This window comes from Vigna unguiculata, chromosome 3, assembly GCF_037176805.1.
Source record: "Vigna unguiculata cultivar grain cowpea cultivar isolate G323 ecotype 2 chromosome 3, ASM3717680v1, whole genome shotgun sequence".
NCBI classification, from domain to species: Eukaryota; Viridiplantae; Streptophyta; class Magnoliopsida; order Fabales; family Fabaceae; genus Vigna; species Vigna unguiculata.
The window spans coordinates 10,618,861-10,641,999 of NC_140794.1; the positions used below are offsets into that span (position 1 = coordinate 10,618,861).

Genomic DNA, 23,139 nt, shown 5'->3' on the forward strand with positions numbered 1-23,139 from the left:
TCCCAATTAAAAAGTGGGTTTTTGTTCCAGAGGCACGCATGTGAACATGAAACCCAAACTGGTCGAGAGCCCATAAATGAAGATAACCTCTTTACAAAAATATATATAGAAAAAAAAAAAAAAGTGATGCCTGATTTTTAAAAATATTGGTAAAGGCTTTTGAAAAGGAAAAAAGGAAGACCAAATAAGATCTATAAAGAAAGAAGGAAAAATAGTGTTCCCTGTCAAAGCGAAAAGAAGAATAAATAGTTGAGACACTGCACTCAACTACCTTAAATTTACCTTCCACTCAGTAACAAAGCCCTTAACTCTTATTTTGCCTCTCCAAACATGGGAGGTTCCAATGACCTCTTCACATTCTCCGTTTTATGCTTCTTCACCGCTTTTTTCACTTTCTTCCCCACACTTTCCATTTCCACAGATACCTTAACAAAATCCCAATCCCTCCACACCAACCAAACCCTCCTCTCCCCAAGTGCAATTTTCGAGCTTGGTTTCTTTTCCTACACCAATTCCACCTGGTACTTGGCCATATGGTACAAAACCACCCACCACACAGATAAAACTGTGGTCTGGGTGGCAAATCGTGACACCCCACTTCAAAATTCCAACGCTTTTCTCAAAATACACGACAACGGAAACCTCGTCATCGTAAACCAATCCCAAAAACCTGTTTGGTTCTCCAACCACACCGCACCAATAACCAACCCACTTCTTCAGCTCTTGGATTCCGGGAACCTGGTTCTCCGAGAAGAGAACGAGAATGACCCCACAAGGTTCCTCTGGCAGAGCTTTGATTACCCGACAGATACCTTGTTACCCGGCATGAAACTAGGTTGGAACTTCGACACGGGCATGGAGAAACACATAACCTCCTGGAGGGTCACAAACGAAGACCCTTCAAGCGGGGATTTTTCCTTCAAGCTAAATTACCGTGGCCTGCCGGAAATATTCCTCTGGAACAAGGACCGCGTAATCTACCGTAGTGGACCTTGGAATGGCGACAGATTCAGCGGGGTACCCGAGATGCAACCCGTCACCGATTCCATTAAGTTCACGTTCTTTGCGGATGACCACCAAGTATACTACACATTCTCAATTGCCAACCACTCCTTGTTCTCGAGACTCTCTGTGAACTCTGTCGGGGAACTCCAACGCCTCACGTGGATACAAAGCACCCAGGTTTGGAACAAATTCTGGTACGCTCCCAAAGACCAATGCGACAACTACCGAGAGTGCGGTCCCTACGGGGTCTGCGACACCAACGCATCGCCGGTGTGTCAGTGTATCAAAGGGTTCCGCCCCAGGAACCAGCAGGCGTGGAATCTGCGAGATGGGTCTGGTGGGTGTGTGAGGAACACGGGATTGGCGTGTGGGAGTGACAGGTTTCTGCATATGCAGAACGTGAAGTTGCCAGATACAACGTCGGTGTTCGCGAACAGGAGCATGGGGCTAGTGGAGTGCGGGGATTTGTGCCAGAGGAATTGTTCGTGCACTGCTTATGCAAATATTGAGATTAGTAATGGAGGAAGTGGGTGCGTGATGTGGGTTGGTGAGCTTTTGGACCTGAGACGCTACCCTTCTGGAGGGCAAGATCTTTATGTCAGATTGGCGGCTTCTGATGTAGGTATGTTCTTCCTGAATTCTGATTCTGCATTTTCTCTGTTTCATGTTCATGTCGAAAAAACAGAGCATATGCATTTGGTCGTTTGAATTTCATAAAAACTGTAACTTTTAGTTCTAGTTTTATCTTCTTTATTTTTCCTTCTTTAATTTGAACTGTTGATGAGTACAAAGTCTATCAAAACACATAGTGAAATAGGGTAATATTTACACGCATTCAGAAAAACAAGTCAACAGAAATGGGTGTGTATTAAACATTGCACTTATGAGAATTTCAGAACAGGACCAAAGTAATGGAGTGGAAGGGTTTAGGGTCCTCTGCATCATTGGCTGTTGAATGAGTAAAGAGAATATTCAAGTATGAAAAGACGGGAATAGAACTCCTTTGACATGCACACCCCACCTTTATAGAGCTATAGCAGTTTAGCGGTACTTATCTGTCATGTTCAAACAGAAAACTTATTCCAACATTTAACTATTTAACTATTCCAAAGAGTAACTTTCTTGTGAAGGAACTTAAGGTGGGTGAATTATTACAGAGGAATATGAGATTCTAGACGTAGAAACTGGTTTTAGATGCTACTAACTAAAGACTCTTAATTTAATGATTTTTATCAAAATATTTTATCTCTGAAGAACATTAGCAGATTCACAAACAAACAAGACAGGAAAAAAATACGATAGCAGATTGACTTTTGTCTTAGAAAGTAATGATTTAAATGACAGCATGAATTTGAAAATGGAAGAGTTTTTTTCCTGCAATGGGAACTCACTGGACACTGCAATGTGAAGGAAGCCAACAAAAAGAAAGACAACGAAACCTATAGAGTTTAGTTGTCGGTAGCCTGTACCTGCTACACGTGCTCTTCAATGTCTCAGTCCTATTGCTTTCAAGTATTATGTTTTTTTTTACCTTATTTTGTGTTACCTTTTCCACTTCAAATGGAATGTAGTAAAAAATAACCTAGGAATGGTTATTTAAATTTTAACTAATTTAACTGTTTAATGTAAATTTAATTTTAATGTTCACACTTTCACAAGACACATAATTGAATTGTTAAATTTTTTTATAAATTAAAAAAGTTGACATGAGGAATGGGAATCTTATGTTTGTCTATGTTACTGGTGTGCAACATGTGTCGCTGTGGCAGTGAGTGTCACACACTAGTCAATACTTATTCAGATTCTCACCATTTGTGGCAGATGCATTGGTGACCAGAAAATTAATTATGTGTGTATAGAATTTTCCAAATACTTCCACGTCAAGGAACCCAACTCACCTCAAATTCTTCTTCTTGGAAGATTTTGTGATGTGTTTGGTCAAGGGTCCTCACTCAAAGCTTTTTTCATAATTATAAATAAATTATGAAGGAACTCTTCTTTCATTTTTACCCTAAATAAATAATTAATAAGATCATTAAAATATTCAATAAGTGATAAAATAATTTAATGAAATTGTTTTGCTTCTTATATCTAGATTCTTTGTGTAAAATCCTTGAAAATAACTCATTGCAAAGTGGAAGTGATAATATTTTACTTTAATTTGCACTTATGGACAGTTTAAAGAGTTTATATTTTCACATATTCTTAAGAAACTTGTGTAAAACATGGTTAATTACTAGTAAGTTTTTATCTATGAAATATTTTATTTGTTTTTTCATTCTTAAAATTTGAAATAATTGTTTAGAAAAGTTTAACAAGGATTTTAAATACAAGGCATAGATCTTTAGATGTGTTTTTTGTTTGCTTTTTCTCACTCTATCTTTAGATTAGATTGACAATTGATTGCTTTTCCTTTTCTTCTTTGTGTCTTAAAAAAGAGATTAACAATTGATGATGAATGATTTTTGTTTCACCACCTTTTTTATTCTCACAAACCAACAAGGATGAACTACTTTTAGAGGAAAAAAAGTTGATGACGCAGCCAAAGTTGGATATTATATGATGTGTGCCCAGAAGAAAAATAAGTGCGAAACTGTATGACTCAACTCCAATGTGCTACCCTCACCATGATTTGTTGCGTTAGTTAATCAAATTAACTCAATAATTAAAGGATCTATTTAAAGTTCTGTGGGGCCACTTAAGTGCTTTCTTTTTTTTTTTTTTTTGTCCAATCACTTTTCTGAACCTAAATATTTTAAATTTTGTCTCTTTATGATTGGGACGTGGCCCAACCTTTTTGACTTTAAGGTTCCATGATGCCACACCTCTCCTTTTTAATTGTCTCTTCTGACAAAAATTCTTTTATATTTGTATTTTTAAAAGTTTATTAATTTACGTTTCTTATTATACCGTTAACTCTTTTTTTTTTTTTTTAAATAACTTAGGCGCACAATTGTTATAATCGATAAATAAATGTGAGAGAAAAACGAGTTTGCATGTATTTTGAATGAAATCGTTTTTCACATTTACACGTGTCGAAACTGAATTAAACAGTGGCGTTGTATCTAGTTGTAATTGTAGCCCCTAATGTGACTACTCGCAATAAAAGCACGATCACTGTTGTGGCGAAGTGACATCTTATCTTATCAAGAGCGAGCTTGGTGCTGTTCAAATTTGACAATAGAAAAGGAGGGTTCAAGAGGGACGTGGAAAAGGTTAATTATTGGCAGAGGAAAAACGTTTGAATCATCTTCTTGCAGCCAAATGGGAATTTCTTATCCATTTTGGTGGGAGTAGGTATCTTCAGAAAGTTGCAGATCTTCCTCAAATGGGAAAGTCCAAATTCCCAAATTAAATTATGAAAAAAAACTAAATCTCAATCCCCACTTTGAAATTAATTGGTTCCCTTATCTATTTTCTTTGGAAAATATAATATTGTTAATTTGTCACATCCCTTTGTTGCGTAAATTCCGTGCAAGAAGATGAATGAGATTCCTTTGTAGTTAAAACCAATGATTGCAGAGCTTATTTGTTTCTTTTTACGTTCAGTTATTATTTAATTTGTACTTCTTGAATTTGATTTTGGAAAGTGGATATCTGAACTAAAAAAGGTGTTTCTCTGATGACTTATAGGGGTGGAAGATGATTCTGGCAAGACAAGTAATACAGTAAAGGATATAGGCATTGTAGTTGGTGTTGCAGGTTTTGTACTATTGGCATCTGCCATCTTTATCTTGTGGAAGAAGAGGAAATTGCAACGTGTATTGAAATGGAAGACAGAAAAAAGAGGTGATGCACGATTACTGTCCCACATGTTAGTACACATTGCAACCATGCAGTATGATGATTTTTGTTTGAAAATCAGGTTTTTCGGAAAGAAGTCAGGATTTGTTAATGAACGAGGGAGTGTTATCAAGTAACAGAGAACAGTTCGGTGAAAGTAACATGGAGGACCTAGAGTTGCCATTGTTTGATTTTAACACCATAACAATGGCTACAAACAACTTCTCTGAAGAAAACAAACTTGGACAAGGAGGTTTTGGAAGTGTTTACAGAGTAAGAAGTTTTAATAGATGTGTCCACAAACAAGTCCTTGAATTCATTCACTCATGAATTATGATATGATCCATGAAAATGCATAACTGGAATAATTGTGTTTCTACCAGGGCAGGTTGAAGGAAGGCCAGGACATTGCTGTGAAGAGATTATCAAAGAATTCTGGACAAGGAATCGAGGAGTTCAAGAATGAGGTGAAGTTAATTGTGAAGCTTCAGCATCGAAATCTAGTTCGTTTACTTGGTTGCAGCATTCAGATGGATGAGAAGATGCTGGTCTATGAGTACATGGAAAACAGAAGCCTTGATGCAATTTTGTTTGGTGAGTCATTTCAACATTCTGATATTCTTAATCTGTATTCAAATTTCAAACACTTGATATTGATAGTAACCACGATGATCCAGATAAGGCAAAAAAATCCTCCCTTGATTGGCAAACGCGCTTCAACATCATATGTGGCATTGCTAGAGGGCTTCTATATTTGCACCAAGATTCCAGATTTAGGATCATACACAGGGATCTCAAGGCAAGCAACATTCTACTTGACAAAGAGATGAACCCAAAGATATCAGACTTTGGTATGGCTAGAATTTTTGGCACGGATCAGATAGAAGCAAATACGATGAGAATTGTCGGAACATAGTGAGTACCAAGTAACATGTCGCACACTATTAGTATTAGCCAAACATAACAAACATTGTGATATTTACCATTTACAATTTTTTTTGTATGCAGTGGATACATGTCCCCTGAGTATGCTATGGACGGAGTGTTCTCAGTAAAATCTGATGTTTTTAGTTTTGGGGTTCTTGTGCTGGAGATAGTAAGTGGAAAAAAGAATAGAGGATTCTATTTGGCAAACAAAGAATTGAATCTTCTAGGACATGTATGTGCTGTTACTCTTTTAGTATTATGTTTGTTGTTTGGTTCTAACATAATGTCCTGTTTGATAAGAAACAAGTGACTGTGGTTTGTTGTAGGCATGGAAGTTGTGGATAGAAGGAAATGCGTTGGAAGTGAGAGATTCGTGTATTGAGACATCATATTCAGCATCAGAAGTTCATAGATGCATACAAGTGGGTCTGTTGTGCGTGCAAGAGCGTGCAGAAGACAGGCCAACAATGTCTTCAGTGGTGTTGATGCTGAGTAGTGATACTGCATCAATGTCACAACCCAGAAACCCAGGGTTTTGTCTTGGAAGAAATCCTATGGAAACTGAATCTTCTTCAAGTAAACAAGAAGAATCATGCACTGTGAACCATGTCACTGTCACAATGATAGATGCTAGGTAGTAAAACAATGTGACCTCATCTAGCTACCAAGCATACCAGTATAATCACATTTTTTCTTTCAAGTCTAAACAGGAAAAATCCCTTCTTTCATAGTTGCAGTGTCTGAGATACAGTATCATCTTGATTTTGGTGTATAGTAGAGATGCTATATAGTTTTAAGATACTTTTCGTTGCTGTTATTGAGCCTCATAACAGAAGAAAAGAAATAAATTCTTTGACGAAAAACATTCATTCCACATTTATCTTAGATTCAAATAATTAAAAAAAAAAGAGTGAAATTTTGTATTTATAAAGAAAACAAAGAAAGAAAAGTATTACTGTCCAACACAACAAGACTACATAATTGTTTGATACCATCAAATCCTCATACTTTATGTTCGCTATTATTGAACCAATGTATTTGTAATATTTACCTTAGATTTTAGGCTTATCCGAATGTACTCTTTGATCCTATGAATCTATCACTTTCCATTTTTACCAAGTTTGTGTCTTTTCGGAATGACGGAGTAATATGTAGTATATTTCTTTTAGTAATTTTTATTTTTATTTGCATTTTCTGGCATAATTTTAGGTACTTAACACTCATTTTCCTATAGAAGTGTGTTTTTTTATTTTTTATCTTTCTATTATATCAATCATCATAAATACTTAATTTTGTTTTTTTTTTTATGTAACGATCTAAATTTAAATTGTTGATTTTTTTTATCAATTTTTTTCATTTATTTTCTTGAATTCATTGTAACACATAGATACAGAAATTCTCATTTCATGCCCACATCTTAAAATAGACAATTACTTTCTGCAACCCATCAATTTCTTCTCCTACCTCATTAAAAGAAAGTGTTTTTCGTAAAAGAGGACGACATTTATTTTCCCGAATTATGTTCTGTGTTGCGGAAAATAAATTTCAAATTTGAGGGGTACAGGAAGAAAATGTGGCGTGTAGGAAGCAATTGCCGCCTTTACAGTATCTGGTAAGCCTCCGTATAGTAAAGAATGAAAAAGCTTAGTGTAATATATTCTAAAGCAATTAAAATTCACTTGCATTAGATACTTTATATTCCATAAAATTCAACATCATCTTAATTAACTAGTTCAAATGAAAGTGACTTATCAAATACAATATTTATATTTGATTGTGAAGGTTTGATATCTTTCCGACGAGTACTTGCAACATTCTAAATTTTAATTTTCTATTAAGGAAGGAATAACATTTATAGTGAAAGGATTAAGTTCTCTATTAGAAAAAAAAAATTAAAATATGAAAGTCAGCGGAATGACTTTTTTACTAAAGTCAACAAAGTTGAAGAATCACAAGATATATAAAAATTGGAAGGCGTTAGTTAAGAGAACGACTTTAGGGTTGTAAAATACAAAAACTCTGTTTGCAGTAATAACCCTTCGCTATTAGAAGTGGTGCAACTAGAACAAGTCTTCTAATTTCAAAAAATAAATTAGAAATCGTTTTCTACCTACAACATTCAATTAAATAAATTTTAAGCTGCATGCAATCAGAACACAATTTCTAATTTATAAAAAAGAAACTAAAATTCATTTTTCTTATTCACGATTTAGTAGTTAATGTCGTGTTTTCTGAACACAACTTCTATCTTCAAAAATTTAAATTTGATTTTTAACTCACGACTGAATGAATGTTAAAGTGATATTAGTTGGACATGATTTACCCAGACTTCGTAATTTTTTTAACCTGCCTATTTCTGATTATGTGTACAAAAATACACTATTTATGTTAAAAATTAAATATCAAAATTTAGGAATCAAAACAATTTAAAAAAATTATTTTAAATTTTAAATTTAATATTTAAGAACTAAAATCACGTTTTCTATTTGTAAGATATTAAAATAATTATTTCAATTTATAGAAACAAAAATCAGTATTATCTTAAATTTCACATGTTAAAAAAGAATATTCTAGTTTATTTATTCTGGATCAATTGGTTTTCTGTAGTAATGGATTCTATCTTTTCCAAGAAGACAGCAGCCGTCAGCAACTCAGTATTGGAAACCTCCTGCGTCAAAAACTGCAACAAGCACCAAACTATCAATTTCAATTTTTTAATATTTTTGTATATTTTATTAGTTTAATTAGACGGATAATAATCTATTTCGTTTAGATATGTAATTTAATTATAAATATTTTTATTTATTTTGAAAATAGTTTAATGACTAAAAATAGTTAAGTTTATTAAAATATTTAATAAAAAGTTGTTAAATTAAAAAAAAAAACAGTTTATTAATAAAAAAAAATAGTCAATAATTATTTTAATTTAAAATTCACATCAAGCTTATACAAAATATTATAACACATAATTAGACTTTTGATTTTCATAAAAGAAAAAATCGAATTACTGTGTAGGCGGCTAAATTAATGCAAATGAACTAAAATCCCACTCGTTTGACCCCTCTAGAAATTATATATATATATATATATATATATATATATATATATATATATATATATATATATATATATATAAGTCATTGGTCAAAGGACTAATAATGTGTAAGAATATTTTATATAAGCTTGATATGAATTTTAAAGTTAAAAATAAGAAGGTTACGTAATTTAGTTGCACCTATATTTTGTTCTCTCTTTTTTTCTTACAATTCAAAATTTACATTTATATTAATGATCGCTATGTCGTCAAAAGTAGGTTTGGTTACATGTTGTTAAAACCATTTTTTTACTTAACAAACCTTTTTTAAGGGTATTGTAATTATTAGGGAAAAGTAATTTTTTAAATTTTTAAAAAAAGAATGAAGACAAAATAGTGGATGTCAACTAGTTATGTAAATTGATCGGAGTGTTAAGATATAATTGTCCAATGATAACCAAAAAGTTGGATGAATTTATATTTATATACTACTCGATCCACTATTGTACGAAATATCTTTTGTCAAATTTAGTTTTACAAAACTCTTCATATAATATTAACAATATAAAAAATATAAGAGTTAGAGTGATTCATACAATATATTTTATATTAGTACGTTTGATAATCTAGACAAACTATATTCAACTATATTAAATTATATTAAGTCATTTATTCACATAATCAAGTTTTATTGGGACATATCAAAATTGTAAAAAATAATTGAGTATTTTTTGAAAATTGAGTGTTATTTGAAAATGGAGTATTCTTTGAATTTTAACCACTTTTACTAAAATCGAGTATTATTTAAAACATAATAATTTATAGATTTAATTACCATCTTTTATGATTAAAGACAAGTATTATTTATTATACAATAATTTTTTATTATTAAATGATTGATTATTGCTTGTGTCTTAGTCTGTTCTTATTAAAATAGAATATTGTTTACAACACAACCAATTTGATTAAGATCAAGTATTGTTTAAAACACAACACTTGTGATTAAGACTAAATATTATTTTTAACACAATTATATATAGCTAACATAAGGTTTTTATAAAGAAGGTTTTTTATAAAGAAGGTGATCTAAGAGATTACAAGATTGCTTACTGGAAAGAGAATATCGTCTTACAACAAATACAAGATAAAACATATTTTTTTAAAAAATATGAATATAAAAGTGTTCTTCCTCACAACTACAAACCCGAGGATTGTTAAAGAAGAAAACATAAGCAAAGAGCTTAACTATTTATAAAAGAAAAAATATATTGTGAGAGGAGTTATTGCATGTGAGAAGTCGAAATGAAGAATAGAGAAAACTGACATAGAAAATAAAAGAAGCATTTAAGTTTATAGAGAAGTTTTGTTGAATTTTCAAATAAATTTAAATGTAATTAATTTTTATGATTGATTAATGTATTAGAATTGTAGGTAACCATCGTGGAAAGTTAATAAATTAACCGTTTATATCTTTTGGTTTATTTTAATACAACGATATGCAATGTTGTAAGAGATGTGGTTTATAAATTATACTGTTGATTGCAAAGGAAAACAAACAACAACAATAAAGGTTAATAAATTTTTTTCACAATTAAATGAAATTCAAAATTAAAGACGGTGTCAAAATATCTTTTTCGAAAATATAAAGAAGCGTACATTCCTTGCAAAGATTAAATAAGCGTTTATTAGGTTTGACAATACAATGCAATGCTCAATGTTTGTATTTGTTCGACCAAGTATACTTATTATTTGTCACATAAAGACATAAAGTATAATTGCTTGCATCAGTAAAATAAAACTCATATTAAACAATGTTTGTATTAGTTCAGTCACACAGCTTAGGCCTGGTAAATAAAGTAGACATTTTACATATGACATAATCTAATTTACAAAAAGATATATTTTAAAACACAATCAAAATTAAACCAAGCTCCCTTGGAACAAGTCGGATAAAAAATAATAATTAATATCTATAGAAAATATTTAACAGCAGAAATTAAGATTTTGGTGGCAATCACGTTTCCTTCTCATATAATGCAAGAGGCGGTATGAAACGAAATCGCTAGAGTAACATAACACTATGCACTAACCTGAAAGCACTCCCAGTTTTGCTATGAACGAAACCCATAAGCATAAAATATGTATGCTGAGCTCTTTGGTTCTACTCTTCACCTTCAAATTTTGTTCTTGTTCTGATACCATATCTGCGGACAAAACCATCAGAGATGGCGAGCTTCTTGTTTCCAAAGGCAAAACCTTTGCTCTTGGATTTTTCAGTCCAGGAAAATCCAAATCCCGCTACGTTGGAATATGGTTCAACAACGTGCAAGAACAAACGGTTGTTTGGGTTGCAAACAGAGACACTCCCATCAATGATACCTCTGGGGTTCTCTCAATCAACCCAGATGGAAACCTAGTCCTCCACCATAACTATACCACTAGTCCCATTTGGTCTACCAGTGTTTCACTCACCCAATCAAATAGCACCAACGTCATAGCTCAACTCTCAGACCTAGCAAACCTTGTTCTGATTCTTAACGACACCAAAACTGTCCTCTGGCAAAGCTTCGATCATCCCACAGACACCTTGATTTCATATCTAAGAATTGGTTTTGACAGAAGAGCTAACCAGAGTTGGATCCTCCAATCTTGGAAGACAGATGATGACCCCGGAACAGGTTCTTACACATTGGAACTGAGCAGCACAGGGAAGCCACAGTTGTTCTTGTATCACCAGAACCTTCCCCTGTGGCGAGGTGGGTCGTGGAACGGTGAGATATTTATGGGTGTACCCAACATGAAAAGAGATTTGCTTACTTTTAATGTTTCTTTTACGGAAGACGACAACCTCGTAGCGCTCTCGTTTAACCCGCTTGATAAGTCCTTGATCACTTGGGTGGTAGTTCAGCAATCAGGTTTCTTTAATGTATTCACTTGGGATAACCAAAAGAATCAGTGGAACAGGTACTGGTCTGTGCCAATAAACCAATGTGATAATTATGGAACCTGTGGATCCAACGGTAATTGTGACCCTTTGAACTTTGAGGAATTTCGGTGTACTTGTCTACCTGGGTTTGAACCCAAATCCCCACATGATTGGTACGATAACAGAGATGGGTCAGAAGGGTGCGTGAGGAAGAAAGGTGTATCCGTTTGTGGGAATGGAGAAGGGTTTGTGAAACTTGAAGGCTTGAAGCTTCCTGATACCTCTGAGGCAACTGCCAAAGAGGGCTGGAGTTTGAATCAGTGTGAAGAGGATTGCTTGAGAAACTGCTCTTGCACTGCTTATGCAGTTCTTGATGTGAGGAATGGTGGAAGTGGGTGCTTGGCATGGCATGGAAATTTAATAGACATACAAAAACTGAGTGATCAAGGCCAAGATTTATTTGTTCGTGTTGATGCAGAAGAACTAGGTACTTCCTCCCAATGTCTTTTTGTTTATGAATTTAACACCATACATATATTTTAAGATTCTGCTTCAACCTATTTGAATCTTTTCTTCTTGTCAGCAAATTATAACAAAAAGACAAAAGGATTACGCGGTAAAACGAGGATGGCTGTAATTGTGACTGCTTCTGCAGTCGCAAGTATCATTATCCTCTCCTCTCTGTATTACCTGTGGAAGAAGAAAAGCAAAGGTTCGTGCTCTGTGATCTCAAACGGCTATAGTAATGTATATGACGAAAAAAGAAAATGAAGAAGAGATACAAATAGAGTACACCCACTTGAGATGAAGCTCAGGATAAGTGCAAGAGGGAATCAATACTTGAATTCTTTGGATTTTAATACAAGACTTAAAAGAAAGAAAAATATATAATAAAAATAAGTTCTGATATACAAAATTAGAAGCAAAATATTTTTATTCCTTAATAAGTAATACTGATATATCAGGTATTATATATCTGTTCACTCCATTCAATAAATTCCTCTGCACCTTCCTTTTGTTATTTAAGAATGTGGTGGTTATATTGCTTCAAGCGTTATCTCAAGGCATTTATAATTTCAGATAAAGTGATGCAACATTTAAACCAACTTTCCCCTGGACATGAAAACGATATCCAATGCAGCACGCATAGAAATCTTCCATTTTTCAGCCTTAAAGTGTTAATGGAAGCCGTAAGAAATTTTGGTGATGAGAACAAGCTTGGGCAAGGTGGATTTGGTTCTGTCTACAAGGTAACTCACACTCCATCATGCATGAGCAACTAATGTGAGAAGTGTCTTTTATGTCTAGTTTTCCTTCAATAGAAATTGTAGAAAAATGATAAAAAAAAAGTGAAATGGGGTTGAAGAGTTATAAACATTTCAGGGCTGCCTAGCAAATGGACAAGAGATAGCAGTGAAAAGATTGTCGGAACATTCAGGTCAAGGGACAGAAGAGTTTAAAACTGAAGTTAGATTATTAGTTAAGCTTCAACACAGAAATCTGGTGAGGTTACTCGGTTGTTGCTTTGAGAAAGAAGAAAGGATGTTAGTTTATGAATATTTACCAAATAAAAGCTTGGACTTCTTCATATTTGGTATGTGTTTCTCTACTTTCTCTTTACTGCAAAGAAATTGTTATAATCCTCTTTCATTTCATTTTTATATACATATCTGAGAGTTCGAACGCTTAAATTCAGATGAAAAACGAAGGTCATCACTGACTTGGGATAAGCGATTTGAAATCATTTTGGGGATTGCTCGAGGTGTTCTATATCTTCATCAAGATTCAAGGCTGAAAATAATCCATAGAGATCTAAAAGCAAGCAATGTGCTCCTTGATGCTGCAATGAATCCGAAAATCTCAGATTTTGGTATGGCTAGAATATTTAGAGAAGATGAAATCCAAGCAAGGACGAGAAGAGTGGTTGGAACATAGTAGGTGTATTGTTCATGTAATAAACCAGGAGACTGCAGTTATTAATATGTATTATTTATAATGTTTGAATGGTTTTGCATGTAGTGGCTATATGGCACCAGAATATGCAATGGATGGACGGTATTCAACAAAATCTGATGTGTTTAGTTTCGGGGTCTTACTCCTAGAGATCATTGCTGGCAAGAGAAACACAGATAGTGAAAGGGGAAGATCCTCCCCAAATTTAATTGGACATGTAAGTTGAGAAACAAAAGTCATTAGAACTGGCTGAGAAATTTAATGATTGCTTAATTACTATGACTGCTTAATTTAATGATTATGTTTTTACATGTGTAGGTGTGGATGCTGTGGACAGAAGGAAGGGCCTTGGATATAGTTGATTCAACACTGGCTCAGTCTTATTCTGCAGCTCTTGTTCTGAGGTGCATTCAGATTGGTCTATTGTGTGTGCAAGAAAATGCAGCGAATAGACCATCTTTGTCAGAAGTTGTTTTTATGCTGGGCAATGAAACACCTCTTTCCCGACCCCAAAAGCCAGCATTTTTATTGAATGGAGATTTGGTGGAGTCATCAACATCAGGGGGGGGATCATCAATAAATGAAGTAACAGCAACCACTGTGAGTGCTCGTTAGCTAAAAGCAACCATGGTGTAGTGTTGTATTGATCTCCAAAACGATATGTGCCTGTAGTCGTAGCCATGTTGCTCAGACCAAACCAAACTTGGTTATATCATTATTATCACCTCAATTTTTCACTTGTTTTTTTCTTTATCAACTTCTTTTTCTTTCACTTTCACTCAAGTTTAAAAAGTGACCGTATAAAATAGTCTTTTTTTTTTTCTTTTTTACTTCAGACTATAGGAGTTTAGTTAACCCACATTTTTTGGTCAGCCTTGAGTGTATTAATAGTTAAACAACAGATTCCACATCCTTTGTTAGGCCCAAAGACTCAATTTTTTTTCCCTTTTAAATCCCGCTTATTCTATTTCTATTAACTAATAATTAAAAATAAAATAATTTTATTGTCAGTAAGAAAACATATCTAATAAAAGAATTAAAGAAGAACAGTGTTATCCAAAATTGAAATAATTAATATACTCAATCTCAAGTATATCTGCAATCAACTTTCAAAATATATTTAAGTATGGAATCAACTTTCAAAAATAGTGTTATCCAAAATTGAAAGAATTAATATACTCAATTTCAAGGATTAAAAATATTTTTAAATGTAATTAAAAATATTCCATGTTAGTAAGAACACAATTTAAATGTAATGTTTATTTCAATAATCTAGTTAAGAGATTCAAAAACAGTTCACAAATAGTTCGGTTCAAAAATATTGTAGTTCAATTTAAAATTAGTATAGTTTTTCTCAAAAATAGTGCAGTTCAGTTCAAAAATAATCTAATTCAGAAATAGGTTAAGATACATAATAGTTTAGTTCAGTTCATATTGTAATGCAGTTCAGAACAATTCAATTCAATTTTTTAGAACAGAAAATAGTTCATTTCAATTCGTCTGAACTATTTTTTTAGTTCAGTTCAATTCAGATGAACTAGTTTTCAATTCACTATAGTTTTTAATAGTGCACTACAATTCAGTTCCAACCCTACTTCAACTATGTTTCCTATAATAAAAATGTATAAAAGTATAATAAATATCAATATATTCCTATGTGACATATTAGAGTAAGTTGGTGATAAAAAAAAATTCACCTAGTAACGTCTACTTAGATTCTATTTATATTATTAAATATCTTCTTGTTCCAACACAACACATTATAAGAAAATTGTATATTATTGATAAATATAATTGTTGGTAGTGGCGAAAATTTGTCAATAATTTGAGTTTGCCGACAGATTATAGATGGTAAAAAATTCGTTGTCAAATAGTCGTCGATAAATTTTATTAATTGATCGTGAAATTTCTTGGTAGATAACGACATTTTCAAATTTGTCAACAGTTATCAACAAATCTACCAATGGATCCTAACTGCCAGTAAAATTTGTTAATAAGTTTCACAATTTTGTCTTCTTCTTCCTCCTCCCCTTCCTCTTTTTTTTTTTCTTCTTCCTATTTTTCTTCCTCCTCTCCTCCTCTTGTCCTCCTTCTCCCTCACCACCATTGATGCCCCATCTCCCATCACCACCTCCGATTCCTCCTCCTCCCCTTCTCCAACTCCTTCATCAAAACCATTCAATGTTATTAAAAATCACAAATTACTAACATAATTAAGAAATATCTGTCAATAATACAAATTTTAATTTATTTATGAATTTTATCAACATATTCATTATCAACAAAAATATTTATTCGTGATTTAAATTCTAAAATCCGTTAATAAATTTAGATTTATTGTTGTCACTAAATATGAAAATTCTTATAATAACACATTTTTATAACCTTTTAAAACTAAATTTTTCAAAAAATTAAAATAATTAAATATGAGAGAAAATGTATAGCTAAAAGAAAAATCAACATCTCTGTAGTTCAATCTATGTTGTGAACATTTGGGGAGGTGGTGGGCAACAATAATATTATTTGATATTACAAGAAAAATGGTTAGATAAAAATTGATGATAATGACAACTTCCTCTTCTCACTCATGCTTTCACCGTCAGAATTGAATCAAAGGAATAATTATTCTACGGAGACAGGTTGCAACAAAGATTTTGTCAAACCGTATGTTTTGAGAGTCATTTTATAATTTTATTTATAGATATCTGCCAAAAAGGCCAAGTAAGGAAAACCTACCAAACAATTAATATATTAATATAATTTTAACAAATATTTAATATTTTTTTATAATAATACTTTTAAAAAAAGTATTTAATATTTAAAAGAAAAAATAGGTTACCATAAAAACATTTATAAAATCAATGACAAATTTCAATAGAAACAATTGAAAGATATTTTTGCATAAATTATGGTAGCTGATAAATTTGGTAGGTAATATTTAGTTCAAAAATTACTACTGTTTTTTTAGTTGCTAAAATTGGTACCTAATCTTGTAGTGAATAATAAATATGAAAATGTTAAAATCATTGTGAAAAAAACATTATTCTTCATAAAAGAAGGGTGCTATAAAAATAAATGGAGATGCAAGAAAAAAATTAACAAAATATGATGAAAAGAAAATCAAGTCATTAGATTTTAACAAAACATGATTCACTATTTTATTTCTTACCTTAACTCTATGAATATTGAAACTAACTTAGAAGTTGAAACATTTTCATTTTTAACGAAAACATGCAACTCAGTACGGAAGAGATGTTAATCAGTTGTAAACTTAAACATTCTCATTGCGTTTTTAATAATTTAAAAGGAAATTCAATGTCAGCTTTCTTTATTTATTTTTCATATTTTATTTATTCATTTTTCTTATTCTTTTCTCTATTTATTTGATTGCATATATCTTTTTCTTGTTATTCTCTGATATTTTTATTCCGTATTGCAAATTAATTAGGTTTATTTCTAATCAGTCTTTAATGCATTTGACGCATAAATATGACATTTATGACTACACGATCAGGTTTTTTTTCAAACCTAATTACGCGGCTGATCTGTTGGCCCAAGAGTCAATTTTAACTCCGAAATATTATTATATGTGCTAAATACATACCTAAATATTTCTTCATTTCCTTTCGTCATATTTGTTTTAGCGCATAATACTAAATGAAAATAGGAACAACAATAGAATACTATTATGAAAAAATGAGTTACTTTTTTTATTTAATAGAAATTCTTTATGTATTTCAAAAGTAACTTTGTTTTTTTTTATTTTTTAACATTTATTACTATTACTTCATTACAATTATGTTTAAATATGTTTTAAGTTACTAATAGATTTAACTTTTTAATTGAGTATCTACGTTTTTCATTATATTTTTTCGTTCTTATTTATGATTTCTGTCATTTGATTATTCCATTAATGCATTGACTTCACAATTATGATGCACAATCAACATTGTACGTTTTAACATATTTGGATCGGTGAATTGATAAAGTCACTTCTTAATGGATAAAAATATATCATTCTTCTTCCCATATTTAACTCTAACAAAACAATGTTTATATTTTAAAATATATATCAAGAACACTTTCACTTTAAATAAAAAAAATTATTAATAATTTGATTCTTATTTATAAATCTTTGACCTGATGTGGTCTTTATTTTTGTTTTTGACTAAATTAAGTTTTTGTTTTGTAAAAAGATTCGTCTCTTCCATTAAATTGACATTAATACCAATTGAAAGTTTGATGTGTCAAAATCTAGATATGTACTTGAAAGTCTCAAGTAAAAGATGACATAGATTTTGACTTGTAGTAAACAAAGATTTTGACATGTGAAACTTACAAACGATGTTAATGTCAATTAAACGAAAAATATCACATTGTTTTTTTTTTCAAAAGTAAGGACTTAATTAATTATTTTTTTAAAAAAATAGGTATTCAATTGAATAAAAAAATAAAGACCAAAACAAATTAAAGAACTAAATATATGAACCAAATTATTAATTATACTTAAAAATAACTTGGAACTTTCATTAGTTTAAGCAATCACTGCAATAATATTTTATATTAGATGATTTTTTTTTGCAAATTTGTTAAAAGAATTTGCAAGAAAAAACTTATTTTTGCCATTTTTTATAAGAATTTTAACTGGCATATAAATTTTTCGTGAATAATCATTTTCTACAAAATTATAAAATTCGTAAGAATTTCTTATAATTTTTTTTCTACGAAAAGTGTTTTATACAAATTATTTTGCAAAAAATTGGGTAAGTATTTCTTGCAAAAAAAAAAATTTCATAACAAAATTTGTAGATATTTCTTATAGAAAAATTTCAAAACAAAATTGACAGAAAATATTAGTTTTTTTAACGGTGAATTCAATCACGTACACTAATACATTTTATACTTAAATTTACCATGTTTGTATTAAATCACCTCACTTTTAGTTCAATTTATCTCCAAACTAATGATCTCCAAACAAAGCATATCAATTCAAAATCATATTCTCTTATATTCATTTGTTATTGATAAAAAACTTGCATCGAAGAGAAGAGAACATGTTAACGTATTAATAGTCAAAAATTAACAAAGGGACTAATATGAAAAATCGAGAAAGTTTTTAATCATGAAAGAACTATTTCATAGAACGAAGATACAAGTGATTTCGAGGTAATACATTAAATATATGACATCAACTAAAGAAATATCGAAAAGCTATTTTCATCGTCTCAAAATTTGAAAAGGAGAAGATACATATCGACAGAGAGATTATCTATATATAAAGAGAGATTAACCAGTGATAATCAACTCTTACCGTATGGGTTAAGTTAGTAGTTGAGTTGAGCAAAAACGCGTATTCTAAGATATACTAATATATTATTACATAGAAATGCAGAATGACGAGAAAAGTGATAACACAAAACAACACTAATGATTCTAGTGACTTATTAAACATATATTTATCGACCACTCCGTCCTAAAATTACGCTATTCTTTGAAAGTTCATGCGTCATGTGTCTTTGTGCAATTGGTGCTGCAAGCAATGCAATGCAATGTTACACCATGCAACAGTTATTTGTTGGCACAAAAGAGTGACGTTTTAGGTACGGCCTTTGTTGCCTATGCATTCAGCAGCCTCCACGACGATTCAGAGACAATCTTGACAAAAGGAATGATTGTTCCCAAGTTTAGGAGTCCTCAATGAAAGTGAAATTCTTGCGGAGTTCTGGGTACATGAATCTGCTAGAGAAAAAAATTAGTACAAGGAAGGAAAGTATGAGCACATTTGATTTCACACCACTAATCTTCAAGTACAAAGTAGGATTTCTCCTCATGAATTGCAAGAGGGGTATGAAAGAGGAACTCCATGCACTATGCTAAGAGTCTTTCAAGCTTTGTCATGAGTCAATATCACAAGCATGGCATCTACCTGCTCTGTGCTAAGATTCTACTATTCAGCTTCTCCTTTTGCTCTTCTTCTGATACCATATTTGCTGACAAAGGCATCAGAGATGGAGAGCTTCTTGTTTCAAAAGCGCAAAAATTCGCTCTTGGATTCTTCAGTCCAGCGAAGTCCAACTTCCGCTATGTGGGAATATGGTACAACAATGTGCAGGAACAAACTGTTGCTTGGGTTGCAAACAGAAACGCTCCAATCAATGACACTTCTGGGTTTCTCTCAATCAACCCAGATGGAAACCTAGTACTCCAACACAAATATAGCACCTTTCCAGTTTGGTCTACCAATATTTCAACTTCCCAATCAAACACCACCAAAGTCATGGCTAAACTTACAGATATAGGTAACCTTGTTCTCATTCTTGACAACACCGAAGCTGTAATCTGGCAAAGCTTTGATCATCCCACAGATACCTTTCTACAGTATCTAAGAGTTGGTTTCGACAGAAGAACAAACCAGAGTTGGTTCCTCCAATCTTGGAAGACGGATGATGATCCCGGAGCAGGTTCTTACACATTGAAAATAAGCAGCGCTGGGAAACCCCAGATGATCTTTTACCACCAGAATCTTCCCTTTTGGCGAGGTGGATCGTGGAACGGTGAATTATTTATGGGTATACCTGATATGAAGAGAGATATGTATACTTTTAACGTTTCTTATATAGAAGATGATAACCAGGCAGTGCTCTCATATAGCATGGTTGATCAGTCCGTGATCTCTAGAGTAGTAGTTCAACCATCAGGTTTCTTTCAAGTATTCACTTGGGATGACCAAAAGAGTCAATGGAATAGGTACTGGTCTGAACCAACAAATCAGTGTGATAACTATGGAACCTGTGGATCAAACGGTAACTGTGACCCTTTGAACTTTGAGGAATTTCGGTGCACTTGTCTACCTGGTTTTGAACCCAAATCCCCACATGAGTGGTATGATAACAGAGATGGGTCAGAAGGGTGCGTGAGGAAGAAAGGTGTATCCGTTTGTGGCAATGGAGAAGGGTTTGTGAAACTTGAAGGCTTGAAGCTTCCTGATACCTCTGAGGCAACTGCCAAAGGTGGTTTGAGTTTGGATGAGTGTGAGGAGGATTGCTTGAGAAACTGCTCTTGCACTGCCTATGCAGTTCTTGATGTGAGGAATGGTGGTAGTGGGTGCTTGGCATGGCATGGAAATTTATTAGACATACAAAAACTGAGTGATCAAGGTCAAGATTTATTTGTCCGTGTTGATGCAGTTGAACTAGGTACTCCCTCCCACTGTCTTTTTCTTTATGATTTTAACACCACACATATATTTTAAGATTCTGCTTCAACCTATCTGAACTCTTTCTTCTTGTCAGCAATTTATAACAAAAAAACAAAAGGAGTAAGCGGTAAACAGAGGTTGGTTGCAATTCCAACCGCTTCAGTACTGACAAGTGTCATTCTTTTCTCCTGTGTATATTACATGTGGAAGAGAAAAAGAAAAGGTGCGTCATTTACTATTAAGGATGCTATTACACAGCACTCTAATGTGGAAATTGTAAGATAAAAAGACAAGTTTTTGAATTTGTGTGCCATCACTGTAAAGATCTCTACACTTAACTCGTTAGAAATATAGACTGAACAGCCTTTGGTGGAATTACAATGTGTATATATGTGTGTGTTTAAATTAAACTCTTTTGTATTAAAAACTGTGGCTCAAAGCTTTTGACATAGAATGTAAGAGGAGCTTATTCTTTATGTCGTGCATTTATGATTCAGATAAAGTGATGCAACATTTAAACCAATTTTCCCCTGAAGACGTCCACGATATCCCAAGCAACACACATCCAAATCTTCCCTTTTTCAGCCTTAAAGTGATAATGGAAGCCACAAGAAATTTTGGTGATGAGAACAAGCTTGGGCAAGGTGGATTTGGTTCTGTCTATAAGGTAACTCAAACTCTACCATGCGTCAACAGCTATTGTGAGAAGTGGCTTTTATGTCTTTAGTTTTCCTTCAATAGAATTGTAGAAAAATGAAGAGAAAACAGTGAAATGGGGTTGAAGAGTTATAAACATTTCAGGGCTGCCTAGCAAATGGACAAGAGATAGCAGTGAAAAGATTGTCGGAACATTCAGGTCAAGGGACAGAAGAGTTTAAAACTGAAGTTAGATTATTAGTTAAACTTCAACACAGAAATCTGGTGAGGTTACTCGGTTGTTGCTTTGAGAAAGAAGAAAGGATGTTAGTTTATGAATATTTACCAAATAAAAGCTTGGACTTCTTCATATTTGGTATGTGTTTCTCTACTTTCTCTTTACTGCAAAGAAATTGTTATAATCCTCTTTCATTTCATTTTTATATACATATCTGAGAGTTCGAACGCTTAAATTCAGATGAAAAACGAAGGTCATCACTGACTTGGGATAAGCGGTTTGAAATCATTTTGGGGATTGCTCGAGGTGTTTTATATCTTCATCAAGATTCAAGGCTGAAAATAATCCATAGAGATCTAAAAGCCAGCAATGTGCTACTTGATGCTGCAATGAATCCCAAAATCTCAGATTTTGGTATGGCTAGAATATTTGGAGAAGATCAAATCCAAGCAAGGACGAGAAGAGTGGTTGGAACATAGTAGGTGTATTGTTCATGTAAACCTGGAGATTGCAGTTATTAATATGTATTGTTTGTGATGTTCTAACCGTTTCGATTTATGTAGCGGTTATATGTCACCAGAATATGCAATGGATGGACGGTATTCAACAAAATCTGATGTGTTTAGTTTCGGGGTCTTACTCCTAGAGATCATTGCTGGCAAGAGAAATACAGATAGTGAAAGGGGAAGATCCTCCCCAAATTTAATTGGACATGTAAGTTGAGAAACAAAAGTCATTAGAAGTGGCTAACAAATTATTTTGTTACTATGACTGCTTAATTTAATGATTATGTTTTTACGTGTGTAGGTGTGGATGCTGTGGACAGAAGGAAGGGCCTTGGATATAGTTGATTCAACACTGGCTCAGTCTTATTCTGCAGCTCTTGTTCTGAGGTGCATTCAGATTGGTTTATTGTGTGTGCAAGAAAATGCAGCGGATAGACCTTCCTTGTCAGAAGTTGTTTTTATGCTGGGCAATGAAACACCTCTTTCCCCACCCCAAAAGCCAGCATTTTTATTCAATGGAGACAGAGATTGGCCTGAGCCATCAACATCAGGGGGAGGATCTTCAATAAATGAAGTAACAGCAACTACCATCATCGCCCGCTAGCTAAAAAAGCTACCTCAGTTGTTTAAGGTGGTGCAGATTTTATTTTAAATGTGTGTGGTACATGTGCAGCATTTTGGCACTTTCTAGCTTAGCTACAGCACCTCAAATCATGTAAAATAAATAAATGGAATTTTTGTGCACAGATATCCATTTGAAATTGTGGGGGTGTGGAGGCTCTAAAAATGATCAGATCTAGAAACCACTGATTTGTTCATAAGAAACACTTTTCAAGCTTTGAAGTTCGCAGGTTTCACTGTTTCATTGTAAGGATATAATGATAGCCATCATATATGTTTGTGATGGTAGTTTGTGACGCTTTAAACTAATTT

General features: G+C 32.8%; 3 protein-coding genes across 5 annotated transcripts; all 3 read left to right on the forward strand.

Moving 5' to 3' along the window:
* Window positions 1-222: 222 nt before the first annotated feature.
* LOC114177953 (receptor-like serine/threonine-protein kinase SD1-8) lies at window positions 223-6,578 on the forward strand. 3 transcript variants are annotated; one of them, XM_028063571.2, is made up of 7 exons: window positions 223-1,627; window positions 4,639-4,794; window positions 4,871-5,061; window positions 5,172-5,382; window positions 5,466-5,703; window positions 5,797-5,947; window positions 6,042-6,578. In XM_028063571.2, the coding sequence occupies exons 1-7, from the start codon at window positions 331-333 to the stop codon at window positions 6,351-6,353; spliced, it is 2,556 nt and encodes an 851-aa protein (XP_027919372.2). In that variant the 5' UTR covers window positions 223-330; the 3' UTR covers window positions 6,354-6,578. The 3 variants fall into 3 exon arrangements, with proteins under 3 accessions (XP_027919372.2, XP_085527297.1, XP_027919373.1); XM_085671171.1 differs by lacking the exon at window positions 223-1,627 and adding an exon at window positions 4,280-4,298; XM_028063572.2 differs by lacking the exons at window positions 223-1,627; window positions 4,639-4,794 and having other exon boundaries at window positions 4,878-5,061; window positions 5,177-5,382.
* A 4,213-nt stretch (window positions 6,579-10,791) lies between these two features.
* On the forward strand, window positions 10,792-14,406 carry LOC114177878 (G-type lectin S-receptor-like serine/threonine-protein kinase RKS1). Its single transcript, XM_028063467.2, has 7 exons — window positions 10,792-12,162; window positions 12,259-12,387; window positions 12,756-12,925; window positions 13,059-13,269; window positions 13,372-13,609; window positions 13,695-13,845; window positions 13,947-14,406. The coding sequence occupies exons 1-7, from the start codon at window positions 10,863-10,865 to the stop codon at window positions 14,241-14,243; spliced, it is 2,496 nt and encodes an 831-aa protein (XP_027919268.2). The 5' UTR covers window positions 10,792-10,862; the 3' UTR covers window positions 14,244-14,406.
* A 4,821-nt stretch (window positions 14,407-19,227) lies between these two features.
* On the forward strand, window positions 19,228-23,062 carry LOC114177876 (G-type lectin S-receptor-like serine/threonine-protein kinase RKS1). The gene is made up of 7 exons (XM_028063465.2): window positions 19,228-20,824; window positions 20,921-21,049; window positions 21,324-21,493; window positions 21,628-21,838; window positions 21,941-22,178; window positions 22,264-22,414; window positions 22,508-23,062. The coding sequence occupies exons 1-7, from the start codon at window positions 19,492-19,494 to the stop codon at window positions 22,808-22,810; spliced, it is 2,535 nt and encodes an 844-aa protein (XP_027919266.2). The 5' UTR covers window positions 19,228-19,491; the 3' UTR covers window positions 22,811-23,062.
* The last annotated feature ends 77 nt before the right edge of the window (window positions 23,063-23,139 follow it).

What these genes read in the sequence shown, in the direction of transcription:
- LOC114177876 (XM_028063465.2), top strand. Translation starts at nt 19,492, where the DNA reads ATGCACTATGCTAAGAGTCTTTCAAGCTTTGTCATGAGTCAATATCAC. An exon ending in TGTTGATGCAGTTGAACTAG is followed by an intron (nt 20,825 to 20,920) that starts GTACTCCCTCCC and finishes TCTTCTTGTCAG; the next exon opens with CAATTTATAACAAAAAAACA. An exon ending in CTTGGACTTCTTCATATTTG is followed by an intron (nt 21,839 to 21,940) that starts GTATGTGTTTCT and finishes GCTTAAATTCAG; the next exon opens with ATGAAAAACGAAGGTCATCA.
- LOC114177878 (XM_028063467.2), top strand. Translation starts at nt 10,863, where the DNA reads ATGAACGAAACCCATAAGCATAAAATATGTATGCTGAGCTCTTTGGTT. An exon ending in TGTTGATGCAGAAGAACTAG is followed by an intron (nt 12,163 to 12,258) that starts GTACTTCCTCCC and finishes TCTTCTTGTCAG; the next exon opens with CAAATTATAACAAAAAGACA. An exon ending in GATTTGGTTCTGTCTACAAG is followed by an intron (nt 12,926 to 13,058) that starts GTAACTCACACT and finishes TAAACATTTCAG; the next exon opens with GGCTGCCTAGCAAATGGACA.
- LOC114177953 (XM_028063571.2), top strand. Translation starts at nt 331, where the DNA reads ATGGGAGGTTCCAATGACCTCTTCACATTCTCCGTTTTATGCTTCTTC. An exon ending in ATGAGAATTGTCGGAACATA is followed by an intron (nt 5,704 to 5,796) that starts GTGAGTACCAAG and finishes TTTTGTATGCAG; the next exon opens with TGGATACATGTCCCCTGAGT. An exon ending in AATTGAATCTTCTAGGACAT is followed by an intron (nt 5,948 to 6,041) that starts GTATGTGCTGTT and finishes GGTTTGTTGTAG; the next exon opens with GCATGGAAGTTGTGGATAGA.